Consider the following 12,187-nt stretch of genomic DNA (forward strand, 5'->3'; position numbering starts at 1 on the left):
TTACGCGTTCTATAAAGTGATGTTGTAGATACTAAGTATGAAGTGCAATGGGAACTCAAACAGGAGACAGCTGGTTCTGAATACCCAGTGAGGAACCAACAGATTGGTGACACATTTCATAACAATGAGTTGAAGTAATTACTTCAAAACTGGATGTGAATCTAGCTATGTTATGCACAATGTACACAGAAAAAGATATGAAATCATCTACCTTTGTCTATGTTTGAAAAAAATTTCAACTAAAATGTTTGTTCAATAACTGTAACCAAGCATTTTCTGACATCAGAAACTGTAACCAAGTATTTTCTCAAGACATCAGACTATGTAGCCAAGCTTTTCCTGAAGACAACGTATTGTTTGGGTTTGCCTACTACAACCAAATGGCCACTTCTCAACTTATCTCTGACTATGCTGCAGATCAGTCTGTCACCACCACCTTCATGCCAAAAATAGCTTATTAGTATGACAAATTCAACAACTCCCTCAACTCAAATCCAAATTATCCTCGTCCATTTTAAACAAAACTACAAAGTATACTACAGATCAATCTATCACCACAATATAGTTTTTTTAAAAAAAGGAGAAAAATGAAAGCTACAGGGGCAGAAATTAAAAGCAGCTTCATGAGCAAACACAGGTAGGCACAAATAATTCAAAAAACATTAAATGGTTTTGATATTCAACACCAAAAACACAATGCTGCTTTTCCTGCATCTCACTGTTTACAAACAGCATTCCATTGTCTGCATTAAACATACATGTTGCCAATATCCTTATCACACAGAAAAAGTGCATGGATGGCACAGGCCCTGTGCCATACACACAATTCATGAAAATCAAGTAAGCTGCTAGTCCATAAGCTTATACTGATATACTCTCTCTCTCTCTCTCTCTCTCTCTCTCTCTCTCTCTGTCTCCCCCTTTCCCCCTAATCAAAATCTTGTCATGGCAGTTGGCAGTGACACATCAAAACAGTGTCATCGTGACTGTAGGTGGGTGTGTTGGAAATTGTTTGTACTTACAATAAAACAGAATTCTAGCTCTAAGCGACTCAATGCCTCCTCAACATGGTGAGTAGCAATCTATCCTTTCCTTTTAGTTGTTATTCCATCACGGACTTTTGGCTGTTTATCATGTATATAGTCTTGTCTATTGCACACAAAAAAGTGTGATATTCCACAGTGTCGAGTTTCAGCAGTTGTCTGCAAAAACTGATGGCACTGGGTGAAAACCCACTCACTATTACGTCCAAGCTCAAGACTTTTATTTTGGTCAACTATGCCTATTACTTTCCCTTACAGAAATACCTAACATTTTTGTAAGCATAATAATCAATTTAAAAAACCTACAGATTCTTTAATTAGGATACAGGACTGTTACTTACCCAGCGACCATCTTCAATTGTTTTCTCAACTCAAACCATGCAAAGATTGGTACACTTCCTAATCATCTTTCTCCTTCTCAGTCCATTATTAGTCATTTGAAATCAACAAACTATGTAGTCACTATTTAATTTAAATATAATAATTATTTAGTTAACGTAATATCTTATTCCATAATTGTATGAAAAAATTACACTATCCTACGGGATAAAAATAATAAATAAGCACTACAGGGTTTCAAACTAGTGTTGGGAGTAATAAAAAGTGAATGTATCACATTACAAGTAAATCATTAAATTGGGCTACAAAAGATACCCATTAAGCATGCTCACAGTGTAAAGCTATTACCATACAAATTGCAAAGGTGCTGCTCACTATGGATTCATCAACTCAGGGAGGTAGAAAATGCATTTCAGTACAATTAATAGCTCGATTACAATATGTACTTACACTAAGGCTAAGCAGAAGAATTCCATTAGGGGTGTATAACGAATATTCTTCCACAGGTTACATCCAAGGCCCATTTCGCTAGCCATCGAGAACCAAATTGAAAGTAGAACCAAGAAATTTAAGAGAGATCACAGACAACACCAATCTATAATGTACGCTGTGACAACTTAAGTGAAGCACTTTAATAATAAATATGTTATCGGGATATGCCACAAATGTCACATTTCTTCTGATCCCATTTACGCCAATCAATAGGATTAACATATTCCATTTTATTTTCTGGGAAGTGATACAGGGAATATACTGATATAAGGATTATAAATATGCTCACAATTTTTTTTAACATAATCACAAACACTATAGCTATCAGACAATCTTTTGGATCTAGAGAAGTTTTGTAGTACCTGCAGAGAAACAACTTACTTATTGCATTCAAGAAATCAGAAACTTAACTTTACCATTCCCACAAGTCATTTTGACAAGAACTAAACATTTACAATAGAGCAACTGAGATTTTTTTTTCCTTTGTTAGTTTCACAGGTAGATCCTACTCAACATAATTTGGTGTGAAACATTTATGACAACTTAACTGTGACCAAAAATCTTGCAAGTTGAGTATAAGCATTATTTACTATTTTAATATATTACTTTACATTGCACCTCAAAACAGATATGTTCCCACATTACTTGCTCCCTTCTCAAAGTGTAAACAGACGGATGCGTACAATCAATCATTAGCCTACCTAGCAGTTTCTATGCTGCCATTGTGAAAACACTAAATGATACTACAGGTATTTACTAGTACATGTAACTGCCCTTAATTGACCTGCACAGTTACATCAACGTATAAAAAAAGGACTACATAGTTCACTAATGTCTTTTCAACATCATAAAATAATTGTCTGCTGTTCTGTGACACAACACAAAAGGAAATCACTATCTATATCCTAGCACAGAGCTTGTTTGTTGCCTGTCAGGTCGTCCTGATTTCATATCGAGCACCACAATTTGATTAAATAATCTCATCCTCAATTTGCCCCAAAATTCGTGATTTTCTGCCAACCACTGTGTTGGAAACGCATTTCATTACTATGACATAACTTCTCATTGTGAGGCGTTAATGTGCAACGGACACAGCAGCAAAAGAATAAATGTCCACGAAGTAGGTGTTAACCACGACAAGAAAAAGTACAGGGTTCTACAAAAATTGCAACAGTTTTGCAAAGAAGCCTACGTATATATAATTTTTTGTGACGTCTACTCAGTTACAAAAGTAAACTATAAACACACGTCACTGGTCTGTTCAGATCGCAAACGTGACACACCACTTTAATAAGCACCGACTCAAACTGAATTCTATGGTAAAACAACGACATTTTTGATTCTACCTAGATTCCAACGTCAGTATTGTTCCAAGCGGTATTTTTACACGGCTCTCCTTACATATCGTAAATTAAAAAAAAAAGTGAACATTACTCAGTAAACTCTCAGTGTTAAACAGTTATCAGCATTTACACATGCTTTACATTATTAGGCAAATTAGTTTTATTGCCGATACGTTCTAGTTACACTAATTTCCATAGTGGTCTTTTAATAGGCCTACTGCATGGGATTTGTTTGTCAGTACCGATTCCCAAACTTACCAACTAATAAAATAGCCGTGACAACTCACACCACTTAGTATGGCATCATTTGTCTTTCACTTGTATCACAACTTTAGCAAAGCAATGTTGTAAGAACGTACAGTTCACTTTCAATTAAAACACAGTCTTAACCAAACTTCAACGCACTCCTTAAGTTCCCTTGGATGAAAAACAATTACATGCTGGCTACCATAGTTCCTTGTCAACGGGAAAATAGATGAAGTGAGATTGGTTTATATGACTCAAATAATCTATGGGTTTTAGAACTTAACGTATACAGTTTTTACTTTAAATTACAGCCAACGTATATCTGAAGAAAATGAAAATAGCTGATAACCGCCCGTCTAACAGCTAGCCGACAAACCATTCATCTCTGACCCCGTGTCCAATGAGTACTTCACGAGTTTCGTTTATTTTGCTTACCTGTACAGTGTCTTTAGTCTTGTTTGTTTACATGTGCGCGGTGGAACTCCAGTTGTTTACGCGTTGAATAAATGTAGTGGGGAAACTGTGCTTCGATGACACCGTAATGGATAATATTATCGATGCTCATTACTTTCTACTCCCTTCGCAGGGAAACATATATTCTCTTTCTAAATTGTGTATGTGCAATGGCAATAACAAAATATTGGCAGCTTCACTCCGAAGAAAAATATTTTCGTTTGAGTACATGTGCTCTGACGGTGCTCTAATACCTGCTGTAAGAGAAGTTGTATTCACTTACATACCAAGTAAGTGTATTTGTGTTTTTATTTGCCAACTGCTTTTTCTGTAGTTTCACACTTCTCCAGATGCCGCCTTTTTATTCACAAGTATAACGTCTTCCATACTTCAGTTCCACAGAGGATCTCATTTATAACATTTTGCGTTTAACACTGCGTTCGTCTTAACAGTATACGTTCCCCTGTTTTTATGTATCTTTGGAAGAAAATTTTTACCATTGCTAACAAAGTTCTGAATCATCATGCTGTAACCATTTAAGGGATATATTGTTTTATTTTGCCTTGGAACTTGTAAAGCCTTTTAATTCTTAGAATTGTTAGTGTTGGGTCAACGGACGCATCCGATTCCACCTGTCAGCTTTGACCCGTGACGTAAGGCCGTTGTAGTGTGTGACGTCACGACGGCGCGGAGTTTAGTTTGTGTGTCGTTATGGAAACGCAACACTGTTGTTCTGTCATCATGCTCTGCAGCCCCATTCTACAGATGTTTTCTTCATAATGTGTTTGCCGTAGAATGTGTAATAGTATATCCCAATGATTTTTAAATAAGGTAGGGATTGCTAAACATTTTGTTTTATTTCATCAGTGCCCAGTTTGCACTTGACCCCTTTTAGCTTTGTCAACTGAAAGAAAAAACTGTGCTTTCTGTGTACTCTTATATTGTGGTAGGAGCTTATATCTGTAATTTCTCACTGCAAGATACAAATTAGCCTAATTGACATATGAGAAACCTGTTTTAATGCTTGACGCATGAGTAATGTATTTTAATGATTCACAAATGGGATGAATAGTGTGCAGGATGCAGATCGTGTGTTTTAATTTGAAGAACATAGACTTGAGACTGAAAAGTGCAGGTAAGATTTAACAACCTTAATCTGTATGCACTAACCACACACGATCACATTTTATTCAATCAGGCCACAACACAAAAAATACATTGTTGAAACTTCGCAACATGGTATCATTGTCTGTTTTCCTAAAAATGAAAGTTAACAAACACACAGGTTTCACTTGTTCTCTATTCAGGGGTTCTACTAAAATATTTAATACATACCAGTTCTGCCTGTCAGTGATTTCATCTAGAATAAAATACACTGGATCCTCAGCTACTACTCTTCTGATTTATCACACACACATGCATTCATAATGATGTGGCATTAGTGCCTTGCATTAACATTTTGTTTCTTTCTTCACTATAATTTCATGACGAAACATTATTCTACTTATGGTAGATCAATAACATGTGTAAGCAGTAAAAGTTTTGTACAGAAATAATAGCTGGAAAGATCAGGGTATCCCTCAATATCATTCCCCTCTATCCGGCAATGAACAGGGAGGTATCAGACAAGCTTTTAGACTTGCAAGTGCCAACGACATCTGGTAAGTCTGAAAATCCCTATCAGGACGTTATGAACATTTCAGATGAAGAATCTTAAAAATATCTCCAAACTCAGTGATGTGAGGAATGATTCAAAATGCCTACAGTCAGCATGTATTTTATTTGGGATTTGGAGGATGTAGGCTAATGATGGAGAAAGTTACTCATTTGGAAATTCACTCAACAGATAAGTGGGTGCCTTACAGCATTCAAGCAAGAAATGTGTGAATGAAACAGAAAAGTCTGTCACTTAAATATTGTTGTTGTTTTCAGTTCAGTAGCAATGATTAAGAGACTACTTGAGGTCCAGTGGAACATGTCTGTCTCTCTAACCAGCCTATTTTTTTTTTTTTTTTTTTTTTTTTTTCCAAAAACCGAAGTTCTGGGCAAACTTTTGAATATATATCTTCCATGAGTTATTCAACACCCAAAAAATAGCTACAAATGTTGCTGACACTGAAAAAAAGACGCAACAAAATTATAGTTAGGAGTGTTTATCTAATGGATTCTTTATGCAATAAGTCATTTACACTTATTGCAACAACAATAACAAATTTATGGTGTAGCAATTAATCATTGTCACATTACAGATGGATGTTCTTCCATGGAAGAATTAATTAATGAGTTAATGGACTGTATGTTGAGAGGCAAGTAAGGGCGACCATTCCATTGGAGTGACTAGCATGAGGTATGCCACAGCCCTATGTTTGGCTTCACTGATCGCATTTATTGCTCCTCAGTGGCAGCTTTCCCTCCCCTCTCAGTTGCATATTTTTCTGACTACTGTGTGACAACAGCATGCAAGGGAATGGGACTTTGTGTCAGTTGGTTTTCTGTTGGCCTTCTTGCTTGCTTGATTCGTTTACTCATTTCCCCTGACTGCCACACGCCTTTGCACCTCATGACATCCTTCCCCTGCTGTTGTAAAATGGAACCAGTTTCTCCTGTATTTTTTCTTCTGAGTGTATTTGCTGCAGCACTTGTAAGGCAGCAAAGAATCAGAGCAGCTGAGAACCTGTTTTCTTTGATAATGCTTCATCTACTCCTGTGCCTTTAGGACTGTACAAAGTTTTGCACTAAATACAGACTACTGATTGGAAAGCCAAATCTTGAGGACACGGTCAGGAAAACAGAGTGATCAGTCAAGGAAGGTCCCTTGTTTTGAACCATCTGCGTTTGTGATGTTGGTTGAAAGTTTTATAAAGCAAGGACTTAAAAAGTTAAATCAGAGGCACGTTCATTCTTGAAGTTTAAATCCAACATAATTCTGGACCTCCTCAGAATCCGAGATGGACAACTGCTCCACTCTTGATATAAAACTTTGGAATGAGCCCTCGGGCTTTATGGCTCACATTCAAATTCTGAAATGTCATTCCATTGGTGGTGAGGCAGTTGAATGATTTGCAAGCGTCTCTGGTGTGGATGTTGTTTTATAGGTTTCTCTCACCAAGAGGAGTCACCTACTGTTAAGTGGTGGCTCACCAGCATCAGCACAGATGCTTGACATAGAGCTTGCCCTAAATTTTTTAGTAACTATACTGTTCCATGGTGTTGCACTTCATCCACGTCTACGATTCACAGCTAAGTTTCTGGCAGAGGGTTCGTTGAACCACCTTCAAGCTATTTCTCTACACCCACATCCACACCAGACATGCCATGCAGAAACTCGTGGCGCAGAGCAGCGCAGAACAGTGCTGAGTAGTGCACAATCACAGAGAATGGAGCAGAGTGTTGTAAGTGCACTCCAGTGTGCATGTATGTGCTTCAGTAACAATGAAAAATTAGAGATGCTGTCCATAAACAGCCTTGCTTGAATGAATCATTTCCTTGGATGTACTGACACTGCGTGGAACTGGTTCATTGTTGTACAAAGCAGTTTTATCAGCCATACCCAAGATTATTCTACAGGGTCCATACTGGCCACTCCGTACTGCACTGAACCTCTTGTCTGGATTTTGCACAGTTTGGCCAGAATGGACGCGGCTTACTGTTCCACTCTCAAACAGTGGATGGGGAAAAACGTTCACTTAAATCTTTCTGTGCAAGCTCTGATTCCTCTTATTTATTACGATGATTATTTCTTACTTCGTAAATAGACACCAACAAAATATTTTTGTATTCGGAGGAGAAAGTTAGTAATTGAAATTCCATGAAAAGTTCCATCTGCAACAAAAAAGCATTTGTTTTAATGATTGCCATAACTCATGCATCATAGCAGTGACACTCTCACTCTAATGCAGATCTCACATTGTGCAGCAGTATTCCAGAAAATGACGGGTAAACATAGTGTAGGCAGTGTCATTATTATACCTGTTGCATCATTTAAGTATTCTGCCATTAAATCACAGCCTTTGGTTACTCTCTCCACAGCATTATGTATGTATCCCTCCAATTTAAGTTATTCATAATTGTAATCCCTGAGTATTCAGTTGAATTCACATCCTTTAAATTTGTGTATTTCATCATGTCATCGAAATCTAGTAGATTCCTGTAGTACTCTTGTGAATAACTTCACTTTTTTTTTGTTATTTGGAGTCAATTATCGCTTTTTGCACCATACAGATATTATGTCTAAATCATTTTGCAATTGGTTTTGATTGTCTGATGACTTTACAAGATGTAAATGACTATATCATCTGCAAAAAATCTAAGAGGATCGCTAGATTGTCTCCTAAACAGTTTATATCAATTAGGAACACCAGAGAGCCCATAAATCTTCCTATGGGAATGCCAGGTATCACTTGTGCTTGACTCTATGACTTTCTCTTAGTTACTACAAACTGTGATCTTTTTGACAAGGAATCACAAATCAATTGCACAACAGAGATGATATCTATAGGCACGCAAATTGATCAGAGTTGCTTGTGAGGAGTGATGTCAAAAGCCTGAAAATCTAGAAATAAGTCCACTATTCTAAAATAGAAGGCCATGTAGATGCATACACCATGCACCCATTACCAAACTGAGACTGCATGAAGGCTTTGTAAAACTGGAGCACATAGGTTTGGTCTGCCCCTGTGAACTATAACCTATGCATTTTAAAAGTATTTACTGAGCAACAGTAATGTTACCAATAAAACAGAGTTACTAAACACAGTTTTGCAGTGTTCCTCCACCAAAGAAGATAACAAATATTCCATAATTCAAATCAAGAATAGCTGCCAACAAGAGTAATTTAGAAGTAGATACCGTCAGTGTAGCAAAGCAGTGTAAGTCACTTGATAAAAGTATGTCTTCCAGTCCAGATTGTAAACCTTTTAGATCCCGCTCATTGTGTTTAAAAAACATCTTTACCTAAAGACTGGAAAGTTGCCCAGATCAGACCGCACATAAGAAAGGAAATATAATCCTCTACATTGTAAACTTACATCACTGACATCAATTAGCAGTTGGATTTTGGAACACATACTGTGTTCCAACATTATGAAATATCTAAGAGTAAATGATCTATTGACAAACAACCAGTACAGGTTCAGAAAATAATGTACTAGTGAAACATAACTGGCTTTTTATTTATACAAAGTAATGAGTATTAATTACATGGGCTCTCCTGTTGATTCCATATATCTAGATCTTTAGTAGGCTTTTTGACAGCTTTCCTCTTAAATGGCTCTTGACCAAATTGCTTGTCTATGGAGTATCATCGAAATTGTGCTGCTAGATTTGTGGTTTCTTGTCAGAATTGTCAGTTTGTTGTAATTAACAGGAAACCATCTACTGAAACCAAAGTTATATGTGAAATTTACAATCTAGTAAAATCTTCAGATGAAAAGGTACCATAAAATGATTTATACAGGATATCTGTATGGTGCAGAAAGTGGCAATTGAGCCTAAACAATAAATAGTGTGAGATCTATATGAGTACAAAAAAGATTTGGTAAATTTTGGTTGCCTGAAAAGACTCGCAGAATTAAAGATTTTCAAGTCAGCTTAATACGTAGTGATTACAATTACGAAAAACTTAAACTGGAACAACCACATTTAAACTGTTGTGAGGAAGGTGGATCAAAGACTGTATTTTATTGACAGAACACTTATAAGATACAAGAAATCTACTAAAGAGATTGCCTGCATTATGCTTCTGGGACTTAACTGCTGAGGTCATCAGTCCCCCAGAACTTAGAACTACTTAAACCTAACTAACCTAAGGACATCACACACATCCATGCCCAAGGCAGGATTCGAACCTGCGACCGTAGCAGTCGCACGGTTCCAGACTGTAGCGCCTAGAACCGCTCGGCCACCCCGGCCGGCTGATCTCCTGGAGTACAGTTGCATGGTATCGGAACCTTACCATATAGGACTGATGAAGAACATTGAAAAAGCTCAAAGAAGGGCAGCTAATTTTGTATTGACACAAAATAGTGTAGAGAATATCCCAGATAATATAAGATAGGGAGCAGGAGGGGAATCATTAAAACAAAGGTGTTTTTGCTGCAGCGAGACCTAGACTCTTAATTGCAATCACCATCTTCCTCCTCTAAATGCCAAAATATATTGTTGACTCACACCTACATAGGGAGAAAAAATAATTGTAATAACAATTTCATGTGGCTCAATAGTTAGGTGCCCGTCTTTCAATTGGACACCACTTCATTCACTTGCATGTGTCTAATCTATCCTAGTTATCCACACAAGGAAAGGGAACCTTCAGTTTAACATGGCATCCAGACCAAGTATCATTCCTGACTATTCCTCATGTTGCTGACAAGGGAACCTCCCCATCCCACCCCCCTCAGATTTAGTTATAAGTTGGCACAGTGGATAGGCCTTGAAAAACTGAACACAGATCAATTGAGAAAACAGGAAGAAGTTGTGTAGAACTGTGAAAAAATAAGCAAAATATACAAACTGAGTAGTTCAAGGGAAGATAAGCAACAATAAAGACGATAGGAACGCAGGAGCACCGTGGTCTCGTGGTAACGTGAGCAGCTGCGGAACGAAAGGTCCTAGGTTCAAATCTTCCAAGAAGTATAAATTTTAATTTTTTATTTTCAGTTTATGTGACAAACTCTTATGTTTTCATAACTTTTTTGGGAGTGATTATCACATCCACAAGAAAACCTAAGTCGGGCAAGGTAGAAGAATCTTTTTACCCATCGCCAAGTGTATAAGTTAGGTGGGTCGACAACATATTCCTGTCATGTGACGCACATGCCGTCACCAGTGTCGTATAGAATAAATCAGATGTGTTTTCCTGTGGAGGAATCGGTTGACCTATGACCTTACGATCAAATGTTTTCTGTTCCCATTGGAGAGGCACGTCCTTTCGTCTACTAATCGCACGGTTTTGCAGTGCGGTCGCAAAACACAGACACTAAACTTATTACAGTGAACAGAGATGTCAATGAACGAACGGTCAGATAATAACTATGCAAAAATAAGGAAAGTAAAATTTTCAGTGGAGGGAAGACTTGAACCAAGGATCATTCGTTCAGCAGCTGCTCACGCTACCACGGGACCACGGCGCTTCTAAGCACACTTCGTCCATGATGTTGCTTATGTGGCCCATGGACTACTCAGTTTGTATATTTTGCTTATTTTTTCACAGTTCCACACAACTTCTTCCTGTTTTCTCAATTGATCTGTGTTCAGTTTATCAAGGCCTATCCACTGTGCCAACTTATAACTAAATCTGAGGGGGGTGCGATGGGGAGGTTCCCTTGTGAGAAGTGAAAGCCAGATGAAAGAGATTGGAAATTTCCATTGTCCAGCCGGGATTCGATCCCCCAACCTCTTGGTTTCCAGGCACGCACTTTGTCACTACACCTCCAGATCTGGCAGAGAGGAATGATCATATTGATAAAATAAGCAAAATTAGAGTTTGCATAGAAATATGTAAGTGTTCACGTGCAAACTGAGACTGGAACAGTTGATTAATAATCTGAATGTGTTTCATAAACCTCTGCAAGCACTTACTTGACTGTGAATTGCAAGATAGTCATATAGACGTAGTTACCCAGCTCTTTAACCTGCTGTAGGAGCTGCTAGATGAGCCCTCCTATGAGTGTAGGACATACAAGCAGAGGGTTGAGACCTGTGGAGCACTGGGGTGCTGATGAGAAACCTGCCGGAGGAGGGTCCAGTGGCTGGAGCAAGGTCCAGCGGCCAGATCGTCACTATAGCCCAGCTTGGCTCTGGACATCTGATGGAGCCTTAGCATTCCTATTGAGTGTTTTCTTTGTACACACTGTTTCCTTCATGTGCTTCTTATCATGCCTAGGCGTTTATGGGGGTATGTATTAGGGGCTACTACAGAAATGCTAACTTTCAGTACATCAACAGCTTCACACCCAGGAATATAAACATCTACATTGTCTTCTTCAGTTTCACATTCTCTTGATGGTGATTGTTGCGGTGGGTTATCATTAAATTTCTTGTCATAGTGAGTATAGCAATTCCTGCACAATGGGTTTGATGGTAACACAGTTACTTTAGGACCAAGATATTTCTGCAATACCTCTGACAAATTTCCAGCAATTATGAAGTGTTTCAGTTTTCTTAAACATCACATTCTTGTGTCATTTTTCATAGTCCACACACCTCACCCTTTCACTACTGTATTTCCTCACTGACACTGAATCTAATAAAAAGTTTTGTGAGAGAGCTTTT

At 37.9% G+C, this 12,187-nt stretch overlaps 2 protein-coding genes across 6 annotated transcripts in view; one reads left to right on the plus strand and one right to left on the minus strand.

Moving 5' to 3' along the window:
• LOC126480682 (DNA polymerase iota) overlaps window positions 1-4,024 on the minus strand; it is a 49,287-nt gene extending 45,263 nt beyond the window's left edge. The window contains exons 1-2 of one of the 4 annotated variants that reach the window (XM_050103908.1): window positions 3,476-3,829; window positions 1,833-1,910 (exon numbers count right to left, since the gene is read on the minus strand). The gene's annotated coding sequence lies outside the window, so the exon portion shown is untranslated. Of the gene's footprint in view, window positions 1-1,832; window positions 1,911-3,475; window positions 3,830-3,898 lie in introns of those variants that run through there. The other 3 variants (XM_050103910.1, XM_050103911.1, XM_050103907.1) reach the window with 3 other exon arrangements.
• The window catches only part of LOC126480683 (KICSTOR complex protein kaptin-like), a 110,124-nt gene continuing 101,941 nt past the window's right edge, over window positions 4,005-12,187 (plus strand). For both annotated transcript variants that reach the window (XM_050103912.1, XM_050103913.1), the window contains exon 1: window positions 4,005-4,206. In XM_050103912.1, the coding sequence (XP_049959869.1) occupies window positions 4,005-4,206 (202 nt within the window). The remainder of the gene's footprint in view (window positions 4,207-12,187) is intronic.

The sequence above is a fragment of the Schistocerca serialis genome, chromosome 5 (genome assembly GCF_023864345.2).
Source record: "Schistocerca serialis cubense isolate TAMUIC-IGC-003099 chromosome 5, iqSchSeri2.2, whole genome shotgun sequence".
NCBI lineage: Eukaryota > Metazoa > Arthropoda > Insecta > Orthoptera > Acrididae > Schistocerca > Schistocerca serialis.